The sequence below is a fragment of the Scyliorhinus canicula genome, chromosome 14, assembly GCF_902713615.1.
Source record: "Scyliorhinus canicula chromosome 14, sScyCan1.1, whole genome shotgun sequence".
Lineage (NCBI taxonomy): Eukaryota > Metazoa > Chordata > Chondrichthyes > Carcharhiniformes > Scyliorhinidae > Scyliorhinus > Scyliorhinus canicula.
This window is the reverse complement of record NC_052159.1, coordinates 146,238,510-146,266,175: the sequence shown is the minus strand read 5'-3', so window position 1 is coordinate 146,266,175 and position 27,666 is coordinate 146,238,510. Positions and strand designations below refer to the sequence as shown.

General features: G+C 45.1%; 1 protein-coding gene across 3 annotated transcripts in view; it reads left to right on the top strand.

Annotated features, from left to right (window-relative positions):
- Window positions 1–9,805, top strand: part of LOC119977589 (Krueppel-like factor 5) — a 47,146-nt gene extending 37,341 nt beyond the window's left edge. For all 3 annotated transcript variants that reach the window (XM_038818703.1, XM_038818702.1, XM_038818704.1), the window contains exon 4: window positions 8,735–9,805. In XM_038818703.1, coding sequence (XP_038674631.1) covers window positions 8,735–8,913 — 179 coding nt within the window. In that variant the 3' untranslated portion in view covers window positions 8,914–9,805. The remainder of the gene's footprint in view (window positions 1–8,734) is intronic.
- Window positions 9,806–27,666: the final 17,861 nt, after the last annotated feature.

The following is a 27,666-nucleotide window of genomic DNA, read 5'->3' as shown; positions in this document are numbered from 1 at the left end:
GCAGTCTTTAATATGTCTTGTTCAGTATCTGGATTTTGCATTCCATGCTCCCCACAAACCAAAAAGTAATAGTTTCACAGGGCCTTTAAGCATAACTCACCTGTCAGTACAGACTTGAAATAGTGCATTTGTCTTTCAACACAAAAATGTAGTTTGGCGTTCGGTTACAAAAGTATGCAACAATGTCAAGCCCAGAGTGATATTTCTGAGCAGTGAATGATGGGACCACCACAGGTTTTCAAAAATTTCTATTTTGAACGACACTACCATTTCAACTTGATGTCTTCTCCTCTACTGCATTTTTTTTTTGGGAATTAATTTTCTTCTCGGAAGAAGGAATTCAGAAGGCGGTATGCATTGGAAGGGGCAGTGTCTGTCGATACTGTCAGATAACCAATTCTCCTGAGGGTGAGTTTAGAAACTCCACCATTATTGCACAGGGAAATGTCAAGGAAAGTCAGATTTCCCTTGTGGAAAGGGACAGTCGACGAATTTAGCAATGCTGCTCAACATCCGAATACAAAATGAACAGTAAGCCCTGCAGTCAGCAAGAATGTGCTCGCAGTGCAACGTTGGCTGTGATTCGCCATTAATTTGGTATTGTCGCTGTGACAGACCAATGTATGGTAGATGTTCGATCTGAATTGAAAAATCCCTGCCCGCTCTTCATAAATCCCTCTGTAGTCTTGCCACGTGATCTCTTGCAAGCTCCACGAGGTTGGTGACGCAGATCATCTCTTTGGGTCCCCTAACGGACCTTGTGCATGCCTACCTCCTGCACATTGCCAGAATGGCAGACCCAGGTGCCTCCTCCCTCTCAAGCTCCTTACCTTGAAGTCTCCACAAAAACCTCTCTTCATTATTCTACCGTTTAAAAAAAATTTAGAGTACCCAATTCATATTTAACTAATTAAGGGGCACTTTAGCGTGGCCAATCCACATATCCTGCACATTTTTGGATTATGGGGGCGAAACCCACGCAAACACGAGGAGAATGTGCAAACTCAACACGGACAGTGACCCAGAGCCGGGATCGAACCTGGGACCTCGGCGCCGCGAGGCTGCAGGGCTAACCCACTGCGTTACCATGCTGCCCTTCATTATTCTATCTTTGGTCATCACTGCAAACTTTTCTATTAATATTTGACATCAGCTGTCCAGTGTCAAGTACTTGGGGCCAATTTTGTCACATCTTATTAAAATATTGGGCGGGTTTCTCCCCTACCCGGCGGGACGGGCAAGCCTGGCGCCGAGGAGTGGCGTGAACCTCTCCGGCGTCGGGCCGTCCGGAAGGTGCGGAATCCTCCGCACCTTCAGGGGCTAGGGCGGTGCCGCGCCAACTGGCACGGAAGGGCCTCCGCCAGCCGGCGAGGGTTGGTGCATGCATGGAAACGCCAGCACGTGCTGGCGTCATCCCAGCGCATGCGCAGGGGTGTTCATCTCCGCACCGGCCATGGCGGAGGTCCACAGCAGTGGAGGGAAAGAGTGCCCCCATGGCACAGGCCTGCCCGTGGATCGGTGGGCCCCGATCGCGGGCCAGGCCACCATGGGGGCACCTCCTAGGCCAGATTCCCCCCCCCCCCCCCCCCCCCCCCCCCAAGGACCCCGGAGGCCACCCGCCCGCCGAGCCAGGTCCCGCCGGTAAGTACCAGGTCTAATTTATGTCGGCGTGACCGGCCTAAAACGGGCAGCCGCTCGGCCCATCGTGTGCTGGAGAATCGCCTGGGGGGGGGGGGGGGGGGTACCAGCGGCCGCTGACCGGCACGGTATGAATCCTGTCCCCGCCAAAACCCCGGCGCCGGAGAATTCGGCAGCCGGCAGGGCCGGGATTCACGCCGTCACCCGCCGATTCTCTGGCCCGGCGGGGGGTCAGAGAATCCCGCCCATTGTGTGGGAAATAGGTCAAACCTATTGCATTGGTTCTGACCTGAAATTAGGACTGGAGGTGCCTTAACATGCAAGCAACAATGATAGTATTATAACAGAGCCAAGAGTGTCCAAATTAAAGACCCTTGCTTGGTACCTGGTAATTACTAAGACGATATGCTACAAATCCGCCAAGGTTTCTCAGCGCAGGGTCATATCCTGGCAACTCTAATTATGTTTGTTTAATGTATCAGTTTTGGCTGTGTTTGCTGCACTCCTGCCTCTTGAGTCAGAAGGTTGTGGACTTTTTCAAGACTTGAGTACAGAGTCTCAGCTTACACTTTAGTGCAGCAGTGAGGGAGTGCTGTACTCTCAGAGGCACCCTCTTTCAGATGAGACATGAAACTGAAGATCCTGTTTCCCCTTTCCGGTGAACCACATGGGACTATTTGAAGAACTATTGGTCATCCGTTAGCCTCTAATCAGCATCACTAAAGCAGATTGTTCGTCATATCATTGCTCTTTGTGGAACTTTACTTTGCCCAAACTGGTTTCTATGTTTGCCTGCACAACACAAGAACTTATTTTTAAAATAAATTTAAAATACGCAATTTCTTTTTTCAATAAAGGGGCAATTTAACGTGGCCAATCCACCTACTCTGCACATCTTTTTGGGTTGTGGGGGTGAGATTCATGCAGACACTGGGAGAATGTGCAAATTCCACACGGACAGGGAGCCGAGGCAACAGTGCTAACGACTGCGCCACTGTGCCACCCGGCAACACAAGTATTTAATTGGCCGTGAAACACTTGAGAGGTATCCTCAAGGTCATGAAAGGCGTGATATCAATGTAAGTGCAAAAGCAAAATGCTGCAGATGCTGGAAATCTGAAATAAAAACCAAAAATGCTGGAAAGGAGCAGCAGCTCTGACAGCATCGGTGGAGAGAAAAAAATAGGCGTTCAATATTCTGGGGGAGGGGGCGGTCTTGCTCTTTGTTGGTACGCTCTTGAAATGGGTTGTCTTTAACAGTGTACTTCAAGCTCCCAACAGTTTCTGCTGCCTCAATAACTGTGCTGATTAAAGGAGCAGCAAACAGGCTTTAGGAACAGTGACATTTCCACAATATAATAGGGTTGGATGAAGCTTATGTGGATCATAAACACAGGCATCGATCAGCTGGGTCAAATGGCCTTTATCTGTTCAGTAAATTCTAATGTAATTCTAATTGCAGAAGCAACACTGAGCCCGATACTTGGGAAGGACTATTATATAATACGGATGTAGGAAAGTCTTACTCCTCTGCCCCCATATCTAAGTCTTGACTGTAGCACTCACTATGCTTATCACTTTAATGCCCCTATTATTACAAAACTATATTCCCTGATTCACCCGGTCATGCGATGGGCCATGTGCTAAATATAGATTTTATTTTGCATGCGTAATCTTTCTGCAGCAGTATTTTTTTTAAAAAAAAAGTATGCTTGTGGTTGAGTACTCAATTTCTTCAGCGGAAGAAGTTGGAAGCACAATATTTGAATGACCTAGCTTTGTACAAGTATTTAATTCCAATTCCACCACGGCTGCTGGGGAATTTAAGTTCAATTAATTAAATAAATCTGAAATTTTGAAAAAGAGACGTATGTCTCAGCTGGTGCTCAGCAATTTGGACTCTTCAGTAGTTGGCATTTTGGTAGCGGGGTGCTGTTTCTACAGCGGGGTACTGGAGGAAACCATTCTAAAGTCAGACATTTCCCTCTTGCTGTTCACTCTTAGAACAACAAACAGGCACTTTGCGTATTGTACATGGCATCAAAGCACCTGGAATGAGTGCACTGCCATCCAACCTAACATATTACACCATGTTGCACCTATTAATATATTTTTCCTGAAATGCTGTTTGTGATTGCACATGGAGTGAAGCATAAGCAGCTTAATTAAACACATCGATTCCATCAGTATTGACTTGTGGCTCAGTTTTATAATGAATGGCAGTCTCGAGATTTCCACTGAAGTGTTTGCCTATAATTTAGTTGCTGAAATAGCATTCGGGAGATCATTGCCGACTGAGGTTTAAAAAAAAACAACGCCATAATTCGTTCCACCAATCCATTGGTATTCACCAAAATGGTTAACATTAAAGGGACGTTAGGACAGACTTGTTGGGGGTCTAGGGGTGGGGGTGGTTACAGTTGGTCTTTTCCCGAGGCACACTCTTATTGTTTGAGAGTTTTAAGCTGAAAGACAGCTGGTCAACGGATCTCAAACCAACCCATTGGTATTCACTGAAATTATTAACATTAAAAGGGCATCTGATTGGAGTTTTGCAGAACACCACTGTACTATTAAAACCAGTTCAGTCTTTAAGCCTGTGAGCACATAGGGGGCAGCACAGTGGTTAGCATTGCTGTCTCACGGCACAGAGGGCATGGGTTCAAATCCCGGCCCCAGATCACTGTCTCGGTGGAGATTGCACGTTCTCCCCGTATCTGCGTGGGTCTCACCCTCGCAACCCAAACAGATCTGCAGGGTAGGTTGATGGGCCACGCTAAATTGCCCCTTAATTGGGAAAAAAATAAAATTAGGTATTCTAAATTATTTTTTAAAAGGCTGTTGGCATATGATGCAGAGATGCCATTGGGAATTTTTTTTTCCATTTTGTTGGAAAAATGTAGTTTCAAACTATTTTTCATCAATCAAAACATTTATGGCACTGCATTCTTTGTTTTGCATGGCCACAAAAGATTGACAGGCTTTGTTTTCCTCTTGCAGACTTTCCTTAATGGAAATGAACTCAAATGTTTTATCTAGAAATATCTAATAAATGAACTTTTGCAACGTTCTTGCGCACTGATATGGAGTTATCTACCATTACCACTTGTGGTAAGAACATCTGTTCTCGACCAAAGTCTCATGTAAATGGTTGGGGAAGGTCTGTGTGGTGGGTGTTTCTGTGGTCGCTGAATCATGCATTTTGTATTCACAATGCCACAGGTGTTCCTTCAAGCCGATATAATCATATAAAGTCATCAGCAAGAAATGCAGTCACCCTTACAGTTGTACCAAAGGTATATTTGATTGTGATGTTTTCACGGGGGTCCGGTAGCGTCGGCTATGATGCTGTCCTTTCAACCCGGAGTTGAAACCCCACAGAGCTTGGGGGGGGGGGTCTCCACTAAACTGGTCATTTGTGGGCTAGCACAGAAAAATAAAATGAGTAACGACTGGTCCTCGTGCATGGAAGGCTATCTTCCACCTCGTTTCCACATGTTCTTTCAGTCAACCAGCATGGAAGTTAATACATTGATCTGTAGAAACAGTTTTGTTTTTATTTTCCCTGTTTTGAAATTTCCAATGGAGTGAATTGATAACAGTTGAACTTGCCAAATGTTTTCTTTTCACAAAAGGTGACGATTCAATGGAATTATATTTCCAGGAACGTTATTGGAAGCAGTTGCCCAGAATTTTAATGAGGCAATTGGACACTCTAATGAGACTGTTGGATCTTTGAACGGCTGAACCAGGATTAACTGTCTGGTCTCCTACATCTGTAATTTTCTTTCCCTGATCTTCTGATTTATAAGTTCGGTGAGATGAGCCAAACCTTTTATCTAAATTTGCTTAGTTACGAAAATGAAACTTTTTCTAACCTAGAGAGGTAAATTGGTATCCTAAATTATTTTATCGGCATTACTTGGCCACTTTCAAGTGGAAGCAATTCTCATTCCATTTTCAGAATGATGTCTCATTGTTCTGATTGTGGAATAAAGCTCCAGTCCTAGAAATCTGTCTGGTGACAAATTTCAGAGTGAGTTCAAGATGCTATCTTTAAAATCAGTCTGATTTGCAGTTGCTGTATGCAGATTAGATTTAGATTTATTGTCTCATTTGCCGAGGTACAGTGAAAAGGTATTGTGCGTACAGTACTGGCAGATTATTCCATAGGACATACGATAAATACGCAATGTAAATACATTGACATTGGGTGAAGCATGAAGAGTATAGTTGTTTATAGAAGTGTGTCCCAACAGTGCAGAAGGAGGACATTCATCCTATTGAGCCTGCACCGACCCTCTGAAAGAGCACTGAAACTGGGCCTACTTTCCCGTCCTATCCCCGGAACCCCTCATATTGATCATGGCAATCCATCTAAACTGCACATCTTTGGACGAGAGAACCCAAGCAGACACGGAGAAAGTGCAAACTCCACACAGTCACCCAAGGCAGGAATTGAACCTGGGACCCTGACGCTGTGAGGCAGCAGTGCTCACCACTCTGCCACCATGCCGCCCATGGAACCCTTCAAATGTAAAACTAAAGCAATTCAATCGAATACGTCGATTTTTCTGTACTGCCCTAATCTGATTCCATAAAGATTTGTGACTTGGTTTGTAATGAGTGATATTTCCACTGAAGTGTTTGCCTGTAAATTAGCAGCTAAAAGGTTCATCATGAGACGCCATGAGATCATTGCACGCTACGAGAGTTTTCTTTTTAAACAAAGCCAGAATTCTCTCAACCAATCCATTCGTCCTCACCAAGGATTTTGAAGGGGCAGCACGGTGGCACAGTGGTTAGCACTGCTGCCTCACGGCGCCGAGGACCCGTGTTCGATCCCGGCCCTGGGTCACTGTCCGTGTGGAGTTTGAACATTCTCCCTGTGACTGCGTGAATTTCACCCCGACATGCCAAATAGATGTGCAGGGAAGGTACACTGACCATGCTAAATTGCCCTTGATTGGAAAAAAGAATCGGGCACTCTAAATTTGTATTTTAAAAAAAGGGTTTTTGGACAGGCTGTGGGGGGATGGGAGAAACAACGGATCTTTGTCTGAGGCGTCTTATTTGTGTACTTAGCTGAAACTCATACATTCACCTGAACAGGTGGTCTCAAACTATTTTAAAGAGTAGGGGGTTATCCTTTTAAATTGGTCACCTATTCACCTTTGACCAACACCATCAAAAACAGATTCATTGATAATTCATCTAATTCCCTGTTAGTGAAATCTTGCATTGTGTAGACTGGCAACTGTGTTTGCCTACACAACAATGGGTTCTGTTCAGGAGTAATTAATTGATTATGCAGAGCTTTGGAATGTCCTGAGCTTGTGATAAGGTGTTATATGAATACAATTCTTTCTTCTTAATATTGTTTGCGCTTCACTATTTCAATCCGATTATGTGTTACTGGGGTGCCTTAATGGGGTATGATAATTTGCCTGTCAAAATGCTGTGAAGTGGCTGGTTTAGCACATTGGGCTAAACAGCTAATACAGATCAAGACCAGCAGCGCGGGTTCAATTCGCGTACCAGCCTCCCCGAACAGGCAGCAGAATGTGGCGAATAGGGGCCTTCACAGTAACTTCATTGAGGCCTATTTGTGACAATAAGCGATTATTATATTATTATTAACTGCACACTTTTTTGTACTTCAAAGTCATAAAGAGAATATAAGTAACATTTTGCAGCACAATTTTGTTACTGAGTTTATTTTTGAAAGAAAGTTTAGGAGTATTTGGGAAGTATAGTATATTAGTACTTGAATAGCAGAATGAAGGGGTCTCGCTCATCTAGTCTGTGTTGCAACATAATATTAGGGTTAGGGTTATAGTAGACACTAAGTAAAGGTGAAGAGAAATGTGGGAAATCAGTCCAAGCTGTTCTGTATCTAATTTAAGAGTGGTCTTGTTTAAGGTAAAGTGGCTCCCTGCCTTTTCATAATTAATTTCTGTATGGCTGACGTGGTGAGACCTGAAAACGAAAAGGTAATAAATACAAAATAAGTGGGCATGTTTATAAAATAAATAGTAATCTTGCATGTGAATGGAGCTAGAAGCAAACTTAATTGTATTTCTGCATTAATCTTGTAGAGGAAATTGCAAGAGCAGCGCATTTGGGAATATTCCAAAGCATGGAAAGAAATGCAATAAACTAGGATGAACCAGTTTCAAAGCATTATTCTTCATCTCTATGAATACGGGATTATTATTTTTTTAGTTAGCACACTATTCAACAATTGATCACCCCTTGGTTCCTGGTCAACTATTAGTGACAGCAATGCTGATTTGCCGGGGAGATCCTTGTGGGATGGGATCCAAGAGATTGATCATGGTCCACTGATTGGCAAGCTTTTAGATCTGTTGGTTTGTTTACAGTCCCGTAGGCAGTTTTGGTGGAACATGGAAATGTATACACTGGACTGTCTTATCTCAAGGTGAAGGCATTGCTTGTTTCCTGGATCACATTCCATGAAATCTACAATCATAAAGGCTGCCACTGTGAATGTTCTGAGAATCTTGGAATCGCAAAATTTAGCGCACAAAAGGAGGCCATCTGGCTCACTATCCCTGTCCTATGCTAACTCTTCAACAGGAATTGTCTACTTGGATCCAAGTTCCTTAGCCATTCACTGTCATTTTCATATTCTACTTTTTCAACTACTTGCGCAATTCCTTTGAATGATAAATTAGTAATTGTGACGAAAGGTCCAGACCAGAAATGTTAACCCGACTTTTTCTTTTATAATGGATGCTTCCTGACTTGTGCGTTTTTAGTTTTATTTCCAGCGTGTGCAGTACCTTATCAAAAGTGACAATGTCCCAATCATTCATACTATCAGGGGGCTATCTTGGTTTGCATCATTCAGAGTCCCTCAACTCCAGGCTCTTTGAAATGAAGTTGCCTTTGACAAGTAGTTCCGACAAAGTGAAAATCGCTTATTGTCACAAGTAGGCTTCCAATGAAGTTACTGCCGACATGCTTGCAATAAAGTGGTGCAAAAGGAGAATGTGTGCATCTTTGTGCTGTCCAAGCAAAATATTGGTAACGTTGCTGTCAAGTAATTAATGCCTGCATCCTTTCATTCTAGGGGAGAAGCCATACAAGTGCACCTGGGAAGGCTGCGACTGGAGATTTGCACGTTCCGATGAACTGACCCGTCATTTTCGGAAACACACCGGGGCGAAGCCCTTCCAATGCACGGTGTGCAGCCGCAGCTTTTCGCGCTCCGACCACTTAGCCCTCCACATGAAAAGGCACCAGAACTAAAAGCTGGATCATCTCAGAGGCTTGTGTTCATTATACAAACACAACATTGTTGCCCAAACAAAATACCAGACAACTAATGTGTATATGGTAACCTTCTCAGACCTCTGTGTAGAGTAAAGAAGTTTTGATGAAACACACAACCTTGACTTAAGGTTTTTAAACTGGAATACTGTATATTTTGTACATATTCACTGGGAATTAAGAGCTATGTTTAATAGGAAAGCTTTATGAAATTTATAAATGGGGGTTTGGAGTTTCTTGGTTATTTTAGGTTTGCTTTATGTATAAACTAAGCTCACATCCATTTGATCGACACACTTGCACTACAGTGTATTGTTGGTTAGTGCTGGCATTTGCATCTGCCAAGTTCACAGCGTTAAACCTTTTCTCATGTTTTGACCAAAGCACTGTATGGTTTTGATGGTGTTTAGTAAATGTAGCCAAAGACATTGAAAAAAGAAATCCCACAGAGGGCACAATGTGGACTAATGCAGGTAATAATTTCTACTGTACACCAAGGGAATTCGGCCTACTTAATACTTGAGGTTGCCGAATCACTTTACGGAAGTTCTCATCTCAACAGCAGGGTATTGAATTTAACTGTATAACTACGAAAGGGTTACCGGGGCTGAGGCAACTAACTCTGAATTTAATAAGACAAGAGGGTAGAACCGGCGTACAATCGGGGAGCTTATCTATCGTCCGTCAACAGGAAACCAAATTGCTTTTGAGGATTTGGCCAGCTAGTTTACTCTGTCCGTGCCGAAGTCCCCTTGCTGCAGCCTCTCTCTGAAATTAGCTTTTCCAGCCCTGTGACATTCCAACCTGGTGTTACAAGGCTGCCCGCCTTAGTGACGAGGAGTTTGCGACCCCCCCCCCCCCCCCCGCCCCCCCTCCCCTCCACCCACCCACCACCACCACCAGTACCACTTTCTGGACATCTCCTTTCCAGCCCCAAATGCAATCAGGAATGCCATTGCATATTGGACTTGATATTTACACTTCAATTTTAGCATCAACGCGAAGCTAAAGCTGGTGTGCAAATGTGACCACAAATAGCCTTGACATGCATTGGAAATTCCCAATGCCCTGTGTGGAATTGGATTAATTCTCCAAAAGGCTGACATTTAAGTTTGCATTCATTTTAGCACTCCCACTCCAAATTGAAACTACTGCGAGAAAAATATTTTTATGTATAATATATAAAGTAAAATGCTCAGTAGCACCCAAACATAGCCGAATTATTCTTTTTAGGGTTTTTAAAATGTTTTGTTCCTTTAAAAAACAATTTGACATGAGTTTCTTTCTGATGCACCTCTCTCTTATTATGCATTAAGCCTGATCATGGAGCTGAGGTGTTTAGTCTAACCGCACTTAGCCTCAGAATCAGCTTTGTCAGCTGAAAGCTTTAAATCGACAAATATCTCTTCTTTGCATATGTGGGTAGTTGTTAAGGGAAACCTCGACTTCTGTTGTAAGGAGCTCCAGATCCTAACCCTACAGAGGCCCTTTTTGTTTCCAATTCCTGGGGTGGTGGTGGGGGGGGGAGAGAGAAACGAGAATGAGGCGATGACATAGATTTCCCGCCCCAACTCGTGTGCTGTAATGCTGCAGCTCTAAACTAAGGGCTAAATTGCCCTCCAGTGCCCAAAAAAAAATGTTCGGTGGGGTTGCTGGGTTATCGGGATAAGATGGAGGTGTGGGCTTAAGTAGGGTGCTCTTTCCAAGGGCTGGTGCCGACTCGATGGGCCGAATGGCCTCCTTCTGCACTGTAGATTCTATGATTGTCAAATGCTTTCCTAGCTGAATGGGAATATTATGCATTTATGAGGTGTGGAAATTGTCAATAATGGACTGTAAGCTTGGGCTGGCTGATTTAAAGAAGGCGTTTGAAGTAAAAAGCTAATCTTTACTTGGGGCTGTCTCTGTCAAGCAAGAGAAAATGCTGTTTAAGATAATTATCATTTTTTATTTATTTCTAATCATAAAATGCCTTTCTAACTGGATCGTTTACAAACCTGTTAAATTATAGTGTTCTTCATTGTGATGGTTTGACGCAGAAAGACAGCGAGAACATGTAAATAGCATCAAAAGATGTATATAGTTTTATAAGATTCTGCAAAGTTTATACTTTGAACAAAGGGGCAAATGTGGCTGCATCATTTTTGCTTCAGCTTGATTTTTTTTTCTGTAATGTTGTATTTCCCTTAAGTTGTTGCGACTGTATATTACTTTCTACAACATGCATTTAATAGAATGTGTTTTTGAGGGGGGGGCGGGTTAAATGTAAATTTTTTAAAAACTTCGGTAATAAAATGTTTTAAAAAATGTTACTTGTCAATGATTCCTACTATTACAACAGTAAAAAAAGCACTTCAAAAGATATTTCAAATAGTTGGCTGACAAGCACTTTGAAGTCGTGAATGGTTATAGAAATGGAAGTCTTTTTATAATCCCAGTCACTGCAGGTGGGTCGCTGCATGTGCAGGTGTCAAATTAAGGACATCTATTTTTCCTTGCATGCTGTTTTAGTTTTTGTAAAAAATGTTGCGGCACGGTGGTGCAGTGGTTAGCACTGCTGCCTTGCAGCGCCGAGGACCCGGGTTTGATCCCAGATCTGGGTCACTGTCCGTGTGGAGTTTACACATTCTCCCAGTGTCCGCGTGGGTCTTTCCCCCCCCCCCCCCCCCCCCCCCCCCCCCCCCCCTCCCCCCCAACAACCCAAAGATGTGGGCTAGGTGGATTGGCCATGCTAAATTGTCCCTTAATTGGAAAAACGATATGTAAAAGAGTAAGTTTCCTTTCAATCTGGGCTGGAATTCTCCAGTGATTGGGATTCTCTTTTCCTGCCAGCAGCCCATCCATGCCAATGGGTTGCCCGGCGGTGTGGGGTGGTTTCAATGGAAATCCCATTGACAAGCAGCGGGAGTAGCGAATCCCACCGCCAGCGAGCAACGCACATTTGAGAAACATGCGGCGGGGGGACCAGTGAATGACCCCATGCCTTCTACCCTGGAGTGACATAATTAAGAGCAGCAGCACGCTATATCGAACTAAGTCTTCCAGCTCAGAGTCTAGAATTAGTGATCTTTATGCAACTCTCTTCAAGGCCCTTAAATGCAAAGTTAAGTTGGTGTAATGATTCTTTCTCTCTCATAAAATAAATTTGTTACAATGCTGGAGTTAGTTTCAGTCCAATGCCATTATTTAGCAATGGGAGGAATAGTAATCCTAAAATGAATTGAAATTTTCAAGATCGCCAAAGGCGTTTATTGGGTTTAAAGCACAGACCCATCATGATCTTATTGAATGGTAGAACAGGCTCAGTGGGTTGGCTGCTAAATACATTTTGCGAGTTCATTCAAAAGTGGTGGTGGAATGACACATTTGCGGCCCGGTAGCACAGTGCTTAGCACTGCTGCTTCACAGCACCAGGGTCCAGGATTCGATTCCCGGCTTGGGTCACTGTCTGAACGGGACATTCTCCCTGTGTCTGCATGGATTTCTGCTGGGTGCTCCGGATTCCTCCCACAAGTCCTGAAAGACGTGTTTGTTAGGTGAATTGGACATTTTGAATTCTCCCTCTGTGTACACGAACAGGTGCCGGAATGTGGAGACTAGGGGCTTTTCACAGTAACCTCATTGCAGTGTTAATGTAAACCTATTTGTGACAATAAAGATTAGCAGGGCAGCAGGGTAGCATGGTGGTTAGCATAAATGCTTCACAGCTCCAGGGTCCCAGGTTCGATTCCCGGCTGGGTCACTGTCTGTGTGGAGTCTGCACGTCCTCCCCCTGTGTGCGTGGGTTTCCTCCGGGTGCTCTGGTTTCCTCCCACAGTCCAAAGATGTGCGGGTTAGGTGGATTGGCCATGCTAAATTGCCCGTAGTGTCCTAATAAAAGTAAGGTTAAGGGGGGATTGTTGGGTTACGGTATAGGGTGGATACGTGGGTTTGAGTAGGGTGATCATGGCTCGGCACAACATTGAGGGCCGAAGGGCCTGTTCTGTGCTGTACTGTTCTATGTTCTATGTTCTATTACTATTATTACGTTGAGGAATCTGCTTGCCAGGTTAGAGGTATATTGTGGAACATCAACATTCTATGGTTACCATGAATCTTGACGCATGCTGTAGCGTGGCCCTCCCACGAGGCAACGGATTCTATCAGCACCGGTAGCTTTGACCAAAGTTGAAACGGTGGTGGGGTGGGGGGGGTTCCCATTTTCAGGCTACTGCAATTGGTTAAAATCAGTCCAACCATGTCCAGTCTTCTCAAAAGTAGCAATTATAAAGCCCATGCAATGCAGAATGACATTTCCCACATTACGTTTGCTTAATTCAGAAGTTGTCGTGCTGAAACTACATGACAGTATGGCCACCTTAAAATCTGCACTCACCACTGTATCACCAAAGCTCAGGGGAAACCCCCAACTCTCTCATAAGAATTGCAAAGAAGGGACTAAAAGATGATTGTCCACATCTGAAGACTGATGCGAGGAACTCGGCATTAAAAAGGGTTGAATGAGCAGTGACCTTGTAGAGGTATCAAAAATGTTACACAGGGATAGAGAATGTAACATCTGAGGGCTGCAACATCAGGACAAGGGAAAGTAGGTACAAATTTGTAAAGGCCGGCTTCAGGCTGATTCTGGAGAGCAGTTTGTTGTGCGGAATTATTAATACCAGGAATGGTTTTTAGCATTAGGTGACTTCAAACATTGATTATAGTTCAAAAATACTCCATTGACTAAAGTCCTTTTGAGGTGTCCTGAGGTCATGAAAGGCACTATATAAATGCAAGTTATTTATTTTTAGTCAATGGCAAATCTGGAGAATTGTTCCAGGTGAAGTTTTATTTAAAAATATCTTTCATTGGATACTTAGCCGAGCCAGTATTTATTCTCCTCTCTAATTGTCCTGAAGAATATGGTGGTGAGCTGCCTTCTTGAATCTCTGCAGTCCCAGTGGTGTATGTGCACCCACAGTGCTGTTAGGATGTTCCAGGATCTTTAACTAACGATAGTGAAGGAATGGCGATATATTTCCAAGTCAGCATGTACCCATGCATCTGCTGCCCTTGTCCCTTCTAGGTGGTAGAGATTGTGGGTTTGCAAGGTACTGCTGAAGGAACATTGGTGAGTTGGTGCTGTGCATCTTGTAGATGGTACACACTGCTGCCACTGTGCATTGGTTGAGGGAGTGAGTAGGTAAGATGGTGGATGGGATACCAAGCAAGCGGGGCTGCTTTGCTCTGGATGGTGTTGAGCTTCTTGTGTGTCTTTTGGAGCTGCACCCATTCGGGTAAGTGGAGAGTGTTCCATTACATTCCCAACTTGTGCCGTGTGGACAGGTTATGAGTCAGGAGGTGAGTTACTCTCCACAGGATTCCTAGCCTTTGACCGCCACAATATTTATATTACTGATCCAGTTCAGTTTCTAGTCAATGGTAGGCCCAGGATGTTTATAGCTTTATGTCGAAAGCTTCTATGGAGTAATGAACTCTTATTTTTATACATGATCATCTTCATGATGAATTCTATCTATTGCGTTTCTTTGCTTGATAAGCTTTAGCACTGTAGAAGCAGTTAATCTGGTCCTATAGAGCTACAAATTCTTTGTTTTTCACCTTGGAACTTATAAATCACAGTTGTTTAGTTGCTTTTACTAGTAGGGCGTTACTAGTCAAGTTCATAAAGCAACATGGTTAGTTGCCAATGGTATTGATCATCATATTGCCATCAGACCAAGCCATTATTAGCAAAACGGCTTCTATTGCAATTGATTCAAGCCATTATTGGCAATACAGCCATTATTGCTATCGAACAAAGTTAAACTTGACATTACGGCTACTACTGCCAGCTCACGTGCAGATTCGGACAACCTTTCGGAAAGTATATGAGCACACAATACAGAATTTCAGTGACCAAAGGAACTTTAAATGCTGGAGAAACACGCCATGCAGACCGGTTAAGGTAGATTTCAGGAGAGGTAACCAAACCGATATGGTCGAAGGTATGGGTTTTACAGGGAGGCCTTAAAAGTAGTAGAATGTAGGGAGGTTTAGGAAGGAAAAACCAGAATTTGAGGCATGGACAGCTGAAGACACAGGGAAGAACATGGGAATGAAAAGATTGAGCTGAGCAACAGGGTGTTCTAGGACATGCTGGGCTGGAGGAGGTTATAGATATAGGGAGCGGCAACTCCAGGAAATGATTGAGACCATACAATGTAGGAGCAGAAGTAGGCAATTTGTCCCACCAAGTCTGCTCTGCCATTCAATTATATCATGACACAAGAATGAAAGCTTTGAATTGGAAGCACTGAGGACCCAGAAGTCAGGGTAGGTAGGGGAGGACAGGTGTGATGGGTGAAAGGGATATTACACAAGCAGCAAGGGCAGCACGGTGGCACAGTGATTAGCATTGCTGCCTCACGGCGCCGAGGTCCCAGGTTTGATCCCAGCTCTGGGTCACTGTCCGTGTGGAGTTTGCGTGGGTTTCGCCCCCATAACCGAAAGATGTGCCGGTTAGGTGGATTGGCCACGCTAAATTTCCCCTTAATTGAAAAAAATGAATTGGCTACACTAAAATTTTTTTTTTTTTTTTTAATTATACAAGCAGCAGAAACTTAGTCCATGGAGAATGGGAAGCTAGTAAGGAGGGCATTGGAATAACTCAGCATTGAAGATAGTTTCAGCAGTGGATGGGATTAGACAGAAATGGAAGCAGGAGATGTTCAAGAAGTGGAGGTAGATTGTATTAGAGATGGAGAGGATATGGGTTTAAAGCTCAGCTCGGGTGAATAGAATACCGAGGGTTTCAGTAGTCTGGTAAACTTGTGCCAATGGCTGGAAAGGGGGGTGGGATTGGTGGTAAGGGAATTCGAGTCTGAGCTTTTCCTGTGGCAGAGGTTTGGCCCTATCTCTGCCGACTCCAAGGAGCCTGCAGTGATTCTACACTCTAACGAGCATTGATTGGCAGCAGGTGGGATTTCCATCTGTCACAGAGTGGTAATCCCGATGTGCAAAGCTGCTGACCAATCAGATTGGCTGGCGGCTCGCCAGGCCCTCCAGGAACAGCTCACCACTGCAGTGGCATGGCAGCAATGTGTCTGGGACTAGGTGGCAGGACATGGAAACCAAGAAAGTGTTTTCTTTAATTCGTTCATGACATATGGGCGTCGCTGCCATTTATTGTCCATCATTAATTGCCCTTGAACTGAACGGCCTGCTAGGCCATTTCAGAAGGCAATTAAGAGTCAACCGCATTGCTGATATTTTAGAGTCACGTGTAGGCCAGACCAGGTAAGGACGATAGATTTCCTTCCCATTTGTGAACCAGATGGGGTTTTCACAACAATCGACGATGGTTTCATGGTCATCCAGATTTTTATTGAATTCAGATTGCATCATCTGCCATGGTGGGGATTCAAACCTGATTCATGATGGGCTTCGAACCCAGGTCCCCAGAGCATTACTCTGGGTCTCTGGATTACTAGTCCAGTGACAATACCACAAAGAAACTGCCTTCCTTAGGGGTAGGGGTCCTGGTCAGGGGAAGATAGGGGACACTTAGAGGGTGGGGAGGAGGGGAGAGGATATAAAGGGGGCATGTGAGAATAAAATGTAGGCCACGTATTTGCAAGGAACTAAAGGCAACAACTTTGATATTCCTCATGTTGAACTTGAGGGAGCGAACACAAAGGTTGTGGATGGGGTGCCGGTCAAGAAGATAATGTGGAGCTTCTTAAGTATTGCCAGAACCCCACTCATCCAAGCAAGTGAAGAGTAGTCTGTCACACTGCTGATTTATGCCTTGGAGTTGATAGACAGGCTTTGAGGACTGGCTTCACAGCTCCAAGGTCCAGGGTTCGATTCCCGGCTTGGGTCACTGTCTGTGTGGAGTTTGCACTTTCTCCTTGTGTCTGTGCGGCTTTCCACCGGGTGCTCAGGTTTCTTCCCACAGTCCAAAGATGTGCTGGTTCGGTGGACTGGCTATGCTAAATTGCCCTTAGTGTCCAAAAAGGTTCGGTGGGGTTACTGGGTTACGGGGAAGGGGTGGAGGTGTGGGCTTGAGGTAGGGTGCTCTTTCCAAGTGCCGGTGCAGACTCGATGGGCCGAATGGCCTCCTTCTGCACTGTAAATTCTATGATTCTATGAGACAGGTCGTGAGTTACTCGCTGCAGAATTCCTAACCTCTGACTTGCTCTTGTTGCACTTTTCTTTATATTGATATTATTAGTCAGATAATTGTTGTCCTATCTGTTGCATCTTGACTCAATTATTTTGGTTGTTAAATGATAGCAATAATTATTTTTGAAACAGACAAAAACTGTATATGTATATATATGTTTTTGAAAGGGGGAACTTTAAAAAGAAACTGGAGCAGATGTGTCCACTCTGGTGTTTGGAGAATTACTTTGTCGTAGGAGGGGAGATGGAGCCATTTAGGCCGATACTGTCTAGAGCTTAGAAGAATGAAGGGAGATCAAATCCAGGTATCCAAGATGCTAAAGAAGACGTGGAGCAGATGCTTCCTCTTGTGGGGCATTCTAAAATGAACGGTCATAATCTTAGATTAAGAGGCAGCAAATTTAAAACAGATTTGAGGAGAAGCTACTTCTCCCAAAGGGTTGTGAATCTGTGGAATTCTCTAACCCAGGGTGCGGTGGATGCTGGGACAGTGAGTAAATTTAAGTTACACAGATTTTTAATTGGTAATAGCTTGAAGGATTATGGACAGGACGGTTGACTTGAGGCCATGATGGGATCAGCCATGATCACATTGAAGGTGTTTAGGCGCGGGAGACTAAATTGCCGACTCCTGCTCCTAGGTCATGTGTTCTAGGGAGGAGACGCTCTGGCTGATTTTGCATTCCAGCTCTTGCTCTGTAGCATTGTAGGTAACAGACGAGGAACATACCAGCCATGATCAAGCAGACTCAATGGGCCGAATGGCCTAATTCTGCTCCTATATCTTATGGACTTATGAAGTTGCAATTGGTTGAAGTCTGAATCCAGCAATGAAGAAACAGTGAAATACTGGAAAACTGTATGAAGCAGATGAGGTTTTGCAGTGGCTACAGTTTGCAGTTGGTTACCATTAAGGAACATTAGGTGTGCCTTTCAATAAGAAAATAATATTCTGCAAATCAAGATAAGAGGTTTAAAGAATCAAAATATATTTTTATTGTTCTAGCTTTTGGGATAGATCTTACAGAAGTTTAGTGCTCACATTATGACTGAAGGAATCCTGGTTACATTAATCACCAATTAGCACACCCATTATTGATTATCCAGTTGTGACCACTTCCAACAAGTGAAGTTAATATTGGAATTTATGTACCAGGGGAGGGAAAGATATTGCGCACTGCCACCAGTCCAAACTGTATTTGACTTGCTCTGAAACCTAACCGACCTGATTGTTTCCCAATCATTTTTAATTATTCAGATGATTGTCATTGATGCCACACCGCAGAGCATTTAACTCATTACACCAATTACATAGAACATAGAACAGTACAGCGCAGAACAGGCCCTTCAGCCCTCGATGTTGTGCCGAGCATTGTCCGAAACCAAGATCAAGCTATCCCACTCCTTGTCATTCTGGTATGCTCCATGTGCCTATCCAATAACCGCTTGAAAGTTCCTAAAGTGGTCCGACTCCATACTTTTCGTCAGTATTCACTCAAGAAAAAGATAATATTGTGGAGGAGAATGCTGAGACCCAGGCTATTAGAATAGATGGCATTGAGGTGCGTAGGGAAGAAGTGTTGGCAATTCTGGACAAGGTGAAAATAGATAAGTCCCCGGGGCCGGATGGGATTTATCCTAGGATTCTCTGGGAAGCCAGGGAAGAGATTGCTGAGCCTTTGGCTTTGATTTTTATGTCATCATTGGCTACAGGAATAGTGCCAGAGGACTGGAGGATAGCAAATGTGGTCCCTTTGTTCAAGAAGGGTAGTAGAGATAACCCCGGTAACTATAGGCCGGTGAGCCTAACGTCTGTGGTGGGTAAAGTCTTGGAGAGGATTATAAAAGATACGATTTATAATCATCTAGATAGGAATAATATGATTAGGGACAGTCAGCATGGTTTTGTGAAGGGTAGGTCATGCCTCACAAACCTTATCGAGTTCTTTGAGAAGGTGACTGAACAGGTAGACGAGGGTAGAGCAGTTGATGTGGTGTATATGGATTTCAGTAAAGTGTTTGATAAGGTTCCCCACGGTCGGCTATTGCAGAAAATACGGAGGCTGGGGATTGAGGGTGATTTAGAGATGTGGATCAGAAATTGGCGAGTTGAAAGAAGACAGAGAGTGGTAGTTGATGGGAAATGTTCAGAATGGAGTTCAGTTACGAGTGGCGTACCACAAGGATCTGTTCTGGGGCCGTTGCTGTTTGTCATTTTTATAAATGACCTAGAGGAGGGCGCAGAAGGATGGGTGAGTAAATTTGCAGACGACACTAAAGTCGGTGGAGTTGTAGACAGTGCGGAAGGATGTTGCAGGTTACAGAGGGACATAGATAAGCTGCAGAGCTGGGCTGCGAGGTGGCAAATGGAGTTTAATGTGGAGAAGTGTGAGGTGATTCACTTTGGAAAGAATAACAGAAATGCGGAATATTTGGCTAATGGTAAAATTCTTGGTAGTGTGGATGAGCAGAGGGATCTCGGTGTCCATGTACATAGATCCCTGAAAGTTGCCACCCAGGTTGATAGGGTTGTGAAGAAGGCCTATGGTGTGTTGGCCTTTATTGGTAGAGGGATTGAGTTCCGGAGCCATGAGGTCATGTTGCAGTTGTACAAAACTCTAGTACGGCCGCATTTGGAGTATTGCGTACAGTTCTGGTCGCCTCATTATAGGAAGGACGTGGAAGCTTTGGAACGGGTGCAGAGGAGATTTACCAGGATGTTGCCTGGTATGGAGGGAAAATCTTATGAGGAAAGGCTGATGGACTTGAGGTTGTTTTCGTTAGAGAGAAGAAGGATAAGAGGTGACTTAATAGAGGCATACAAAATGATCAGAGGGTTAGATAGGGTGGACAGCGAGAGCCTTCTCCCGCGGATGGAGGTGGCTAGCACGAGGGGACATAGCCTTAAATTGAGGGGTAATAGATATAGGACAGAGGTCAGAGGTGGGTTTTTTACGCAAAGAGTAGTGAGGCCGTGGAATGCCCTACCTGCTACAGTAGTGAACTCGCCAACATTGAGGGCATTTAAAAATTTATTGGATAAGCATACGGATGATAAGGGCATAGTGTAGGTTAGATGGCCTTTAGATTTTTTCCATGTCGGTGCAACATCGAGGGCCGAAGGGCCTGTACTGCGCTGTATCATTCTATGTTCTATGTTCTATGACTCCACTATCAAAGCAGGCAGTCCATTCCACACCTGATGCGACCATCAATTCACTCAAGACACGAGAGGAAGTAAACTGTGGCTTTAATCGACTTACAACTGAGCCTGCCTGCGACCACTGCTCCTCATCTCCCCCTGTGGGCAGAGTCGTGCAACGGCTCACAGATGGAGCCCACAGGGACACAGTGATACACAGTGTGAATTATGTATTATACATTCACCACAACACCCTAACCACTCTCTGAGTAAAGAACCTACCTCAGACATCCCTCCTATATCTCCCACCCTGAACCTTATAGTTGTGCCCCCTTGTAACAACTACATCCACCCAAGGAAATCGTCTCTGAACGTCCACTTTATCTATCCCCCTCATCATCTTATAAACCTCTATTAAGTCATTTCTCATCCTCCTCCGCTCCAAAGAGAAAAGACCTAGCTCCCTCAACCTTTCCTCATAAGACCTATCCTCCAAACCAGGCAGCATCCTGGTAAATCTCCTTTGCACCCTTTCCAATGCTTCCACATCCTTCCTATAGTGAGGTGACCAGAACTGCACACAATACTCCAAATGTGGTCTCACCAGGGTTATGTATAGTTGCAGCATAAACCCGCGGCTCTTAAACTCAAGCTTCTTCTTCACGGCTCTATCCACTTGAGTGGCAACCTTCAGAGATCTGTGGACATGAACCCCAAGATCTCTCTGTTCCTCCACATTCCTCAGAACCCTGCCATTGACCCTGTAATCCGCATTCAAATTTTTCCGACCAAAATGAATCACCTCGCACTTATCACTAAACTCCATCTGCCATTTTGAGGCCCAGCTCTGCATCCTATCAATGTCTCTTTGCAGCCAACAACAGCCCTCCACCTCATCTACTACTCCACCAATCTTAGTGTCATCAGCAGATTTACTGACCCACCCTTCAGCCCCCTCCTCCAAATCATTGATAAAAATCACAAATAGCAGAGGACCCAGCACTGATCCCTGTGGTACACCGCTGGTAACTGGTCTCCAGTCTGAATATTTTCCATCCACCACCACCCTCTGTCTTCCATGTGATAGCCAGTTACTTATCCAATTGGCCAAATTTCCCTCTATCCCACATCTCCTTACTTTCTTCATGGGGGACCTTATCAAACGCCTTACTAAAATCCATGTAAACGGCATCAACTGCTCTACCTTCATCGACACACTTAGTTACCTCAAAGAATTCAATCAAATTTGTGAGGCAAGACTTACCCTTCACAAATCCGTGTTGACTATCCCGGATTAAGCTGCATCTTTCCAAATGGTCATAAATCCTATCCTTCAGGACCTTTTCCATGAACTTACCGACCACTGAAGAAAGACTAACCGGCCTATAATTACCAGGGTCATTCCTAGTCCCTTTCTTAGACACAATTCAAGTTTTATTAATGTAATAGTGCTTCAAAACCACAAATATGCACATTTCAAATGACATGTAATCAGCTTGAAAGTCTTAATGCACTCTGAATCTTGAGTCATTTCTTTCTTCTTTTTAAATAAATTTAGAGTACCCAATTCATTTTTTCCAATTAAGGAGCAATTTATTGTGGCCAATCCACCTAGCCTGCACAGCTTTAGGTTGTGGGGGCAAAACCCACGCAAACACGGGGAGAATGTGCAAACACCACACGGACAGTGACAGTGATCGAACCTGGGACCTCGGCGCCGTGAGGCAACAGGGCAAACCCACTGCGCCACCGTGCTGCCCCTTCTTCAGTCATTTCTACACACCTCTGCTATGTCCTGTAACATTATATTCATGATATGTTCATGATAATCATGGGCAGTACACTGGTTAGTACTGTTGCCTCACAGCACCAGGGACCCGGGTTTGAATCCAACCTTGAGTAACTGTGTGTGTGGAGTTTGTACGTTCTCCCCGAGTCTGCATGGGTCTCACCCTCACAACCCAAAGATGTGCAGGCTAGGTGGATGGGCCATGTTAAATTATCGTATAATTGGTAAAAAAAAAAGAATTGGGTACTCCAAATTTAAAAAAAAAAGTGTTAGGCCGTCTTTTGGTGCAGTGGTAGCGCTCCTGCCATTGAGAAAGAAGCTCCAGGTTCGAGTCCCGCTACAGGACTTGATGGCCAATAGAAACTGGTTGAATATTGATCAGCAAATCCTTTCAATATATGCCAATGGCAGACAATCAGAGCTTTTCATGAGATGGAAAGAAAATGTAACAGCCTCCCCGAACAGGCGCCTGAATGTGGCGACTAGGGGCTTTTCACAGTTACTTCATTTGAAGCCTACTTGTGACAATAAGCGATCTTCATTTCATTTTCATTTCATAGCTCCGGACTATGGCATGCATGTAAAAATGCATGTTTCCACTGTAGCTCGGACTCCCCGGGCGGGCTGACTGGCTCAGTTGGCTGGATGGCCAGTGTGGATCGCAATCTGTGCCAACAGCACGGGGTTTGATCCCCGTGCTGGCTGCTGTGGATATGGAACCTGCCTCTTGGCCCTCCTCGCGGTCGGGATCACAGAGCTGTGGGCTGGACCTGCTTTTGGGCAGAGAATTCAAGATATAAGGAATATTTCCACAAAAGTTCACCATCTGTTCCATGTAGAGCAAGTAATTTGTTAAATGACTTCTTGCTCAGATCTGCGGCCCTGAGAACTTTAGATGTGGAATTGTGGGATTCGGCCTGTAGTTCTGTGTTACGTGTTGTAGCGATAACCACAGTCAAATTAAACTTTTCCATTGGAGCTTGACCGGTCTGGCTTTCTGAATCGGTCTTGACTGCTGTTGACTAGGATATTATTGTACATCAGAGGCTTCAAGCTAACGCCCAATAATAATGTTCATTATTTCTCGTGGGTTTCTATTCCAACAAGCTCCGGGTTGCTCTCCCACATTCATTCCTTCATAAATATTTTTTAAAAATCAATTTAGAGTACCCAATTCATTTTTTCCAATTAAGGGGCAATTTAGCGTGGCCAGTCCATCTACCCTGCACATCTTTGGGTTGTGGGGGTGAGACCCACGCAAACACGGGCAGAATGTGCAAACTCCCCACAGACAGTGACCCAGAGCCGGGATCGAACCTGGGACCTCGGCGCCGTGAGGCAGCAGGGCTAACCCACTGCGCCACCGTGCTGCCCTTACCCTCCATAAATCTAGCCTCATCCAAAACTCTGCTGCCTGTATCTTCACTTACACCATGTCCTGTTTCCCTATCACCCCTGTGCTCACTGAATTGCAATGGCTCCTGGTTAAACAATGTTGTGTCTTTAAAATACTCATCTTTGTTTTCAAAACTCCCCATGGCCTCCCTATTTCTCCAACCCCAAAACCCACTGAGACATCTGCACCCCTCTGATTCTGGCTTCTTCTGCTTTCCCAATTTTAATTGTTCCTCTGTTGGTGGCCACATATTCTGTTGCCAAGGCCTTAAAGTTTGGATTACTTGGGGCAGCACGGTGGCGCAGTGGGTTAGCCCTGCTGCCTCATGGCGCCGGGAGGTCCCAGGTTTGATCCCGGCTCTGGGTCACTGTCCGTGTGGAGTTTGCACATTCTCCCCGCGCATGCGCAGGATGGCACGGCCCAACTGCGCAGGATTGAGCTGGCCCAAATGCGCGGGTTGGCGCGATGCCCATCTGGCTTCGCAAAAGGAGGCTGGAGCGGCGTGAACCGTTCCAGCACTGTGCTGGCCCCCTGTGGGGGCCAGAATTGTACGTAATCGGGCCCGGTTCGCACCGTCGTGAAACGCAACGGCGTTCACGATGGCGCAGGCACTTAGTCTGCGGATCGGAGAATCACCCCCATAGGAGTTCACCATCTCCTTTTCTGTCCATTCTATTTTTATCAAACAACCTATGTTCCTATGATAGCACTGCTGCTTCACAGTGCCAGGTTCCCAGGTTCGACTCCTTGCTCGGTCACTGTCTGTGCGGAGTCTGCATGTTCTCTGGGTTTTTTCCGGGTGCTCCAGTTTCCTCCCACAAGTCTCGAAAGACGTGCTTGTTAGTTGAGTTGGACATTCTAAATTCTCCCTCCTTGTACCTGAACAGGCTTCGGAATGTGGCGACTAGGGGCTTTTCATGGTAACTTCATTGCAGTGTTAATGTAAGCCTACTTGTGGCAATAAAGATTATTATTACATTTATTCTTCTATTATATTTGTTGCTTAGGAGTCTGTCATGCTTCAGATATTCATATTGTCGTTACAACACTAGCAAACGCTTGCATAATCTGCAAGATCTCTTGTCAGATTATCTGTCAGCCTTTTGTTTTGTGAGGAAATAGCCACAACTTGCTGATTCTTTCCTGGTATAAATAGCTTCTCAGCTCGGGTAGCTTCCTTGTAAATCATTTCCAGTGCTTTGATATCATTTTTGTAATGTGGAGAGCAGAACAGCTCACAGTACGTTGTTGGCTAGTGCAGGAAGGTAGCCATGCTTTAGGTTAATTGCACAAACAAATGTGCGGAAAGTACAACCTGCAAGAGTTAAGTTAATCTCCACAGGGCCAGTTTATTGATGACCATTCAATGGAATCTGAGAATGTCAGAGACCATGGGAGGGATTCTCCGCTTGCCGATGACGATTTCTTAATCGGCGATCGGGCGGAGAATCCCTTTTAACGACCAATTCGGTGGCGGCGCCTGTTTTCGGATACTCCGCTCCCTCCAACATGTCGTCATCGAGGAGTACGCCGCACATGGTTGGGACGGCTTCAGGACGTTACCTGAGGGTTCTCCCCCCCCCGATGAGCTGCCCCCGATGGGCCGAGTTCCCGACCTCGCGGGGCACGTGTGATGTCAGCGGTCGGGAACCCGGCGTGGCGGCTGCGGACTGTGTCCAGCGCCTCGGCAGTCGGGTGGGAGCCGTGCTGCTGGCCGGGGGAGGACTTCAGCGAGGGCCGTGGGGGAACTGGTGGTTGTGACCCAGGGTTGGCGAGGGGGTGTCCAGGGGAGCATTATCTGGCAGGTCGAGTCCACACGTGGCCAGCACCATGTTGTACAGCGCGCCCGCTAGCAGGTCGTCGGCATGCGCACGCGTGGCCATGGTAATTCTCTGGCTGTTTATATCGGGAACGCCGTGCGTTTCATGTGGAGTGGCTGATAGCACCTCACTGGCCGGAGGATCGGTGCTGGGCCCTCGCCGATTTTTCCCACAAAAAATGCCACAGACCCTCCGGACATAGCCCCAAAATCAGAGAATCCAGCCCCATTTTACTTTCAGAAGTATTGAATGGTTTCAAAGGAGTCATTTGGACAAGCAGTGGTTCAACACCAGTGTAGGTCTGAGGCCATCAGGGTGATGGGTGAATATGATTTGGTGTGAGTTAGAGCACAGGCAGCAGAGTTTTATATGGCCTCTCAAGTTAACAGAGGGCAGAACATGGAAGGCTGGCTGGTAGTGTGTTGGAACAGTGTTATATTATTATGAGCCAGTTAAGGATCTAACTTTTGTTGTAAGGTAGAGGAAATTTGAAATCCAGGTGCTCACTAAGACAATGCAACTACGTGATTCCCTGGTTTTAAAACCAATAGAAGAATATTTACTATACAAGAGCCAACGAAGCAGTCAATACTACCTCTCCTATATCCTAAAATCCAGAATTAACATGAGTTAAACATGAATTAACACATGGAACACACCAAAAACTGTACATTAAACAGAAGACATGGCCAAGACAAATCTCATGAATTTACTCAAGTGACCTGCGCAAATGTCAGTGATCACTGTCAGTCACAAAGTCCTTGCAACTCTGTTTTCCCCATGAGGCATTTCAGTCCCTCTCCTTGGAGGGCTTAGCCTCTGATTTCTCTTCAACTTGTAGACCCTCCTGCTTCTTCTGTCTGCAAATAATGGTCAGGCAACAGGAATCAAACTTAGAATGTCCCAACAACGGGTCACCTCCAAGCTGCCCAATCTCTTTTCTTGAGATTGCATCCCACTGTGTTTTCAAGGTTGCGCCCCAACATCTAATCACCAGTATGATCTCAGCTACCCAGCTGTGCTAAGCAGGTGACCACTGTTCACGGGCTTTTCTTTGCTCCAACTCTTAACTTTATGGAGCAGACAACCATGACAGCTTCACTGAGCTGACAACTGCTCCCCATGGGCTTTCTGTGCCCTAGCTTCCAGCTGCACCGAGCAGCCACTGCCTGTAGGCTTCTTTGAGCCCCAGCAGCACAGACCTGGAGCGTGGCGCCATCAATTGCTGCTGCTCATCCCAATCTTCATTGCATCGACCATTTAACATGTGCTTTGTGGTATGTTGTTGCTCGTTTTGAGTAAGTGTGCTTAACTCACTTGGCTCTGTTTCTCTTTCTATGCTCTGGAGTCGCCAGGTGCCGTAAAAGACACCGTCACAAGTATCAAGGTCAAATTCAAAGCAATAAAGCGGTACACCAATTAGTAAGTCCAAAACAATTAGAGTTTATTATAAAACAATTATAATAACACTCACGCACACGCTAAAGACTAACTTACTTCTACCACTAGACGACTAATACTTATCTAAGAAGGAACAGACGAGGTCAGGGAACAAGGCCTTCGTTCCGTTCTGGTCTGCAAGCTTCGGGTCACTATCGGTCGGCAAGGGTATAAGTAATGCCGGGGTCAAGTAGCGATCGTCGTTTGGCCCTTACTTATTGATGGCTGCTGCTCGACGGCTGGTGTAAAAGACAGGGGTCTGGAGGCTGGCGTCGGAGGCCGGAGACAGAAGACTGAACCATGTGCGGGACCTTCTTTTATAGGTCCCAGGAGGTCCGTGCCCCTTGGGGCGGGCTTCCTCACCTGCTGGGGATCGATTGGGCCTCTTCCCAATCGATATGATTTGAACCCCCTATCCTAGGGCCGAGCCTTGATGGCTGGGGCGGTTCTTAGGACTCATTGTCCTGGCTTCGCTGGCTCCATCGTGTCTGGTTTGCTATTAAAAGTATCAATTGATACCTAATTGTATCCATTGTACCTGGGACTGCCCGGTATCACCTCATTACTATGTTAACGGCTTTCCCATTTACAGCGCTGCCTGAACTCTGCAGCTGTCGGGAAACCGGTTTCTGCAAGTGTCTCAATGCTTAATGCTTCTGCAAACTATTTGCTCTTTACCATGTCCGTTTTTCCCTGCACTCTTTGCAGTCTTCCATTTTGTGTTGTTAGTGGCCATCTTAGATGGCTACAATGTTTGACCACAGTTTGCCTGTTAACTCATGTTTACCCATGTTAATTCTGGATGTTAAGAGTATAAAATGGACTGTACTGACTGTTTGCTTTGTTGACTCTTGCATAGTAAAAAAAAATCCTCCGTTTGAATAAAACATAGAATCCTGTGGTTTCCTCTCTTAGTAAATCCCAGAGAATTCAAATATAACCTAATTTACAACAAAAGATAGTTATCCCTAACCAG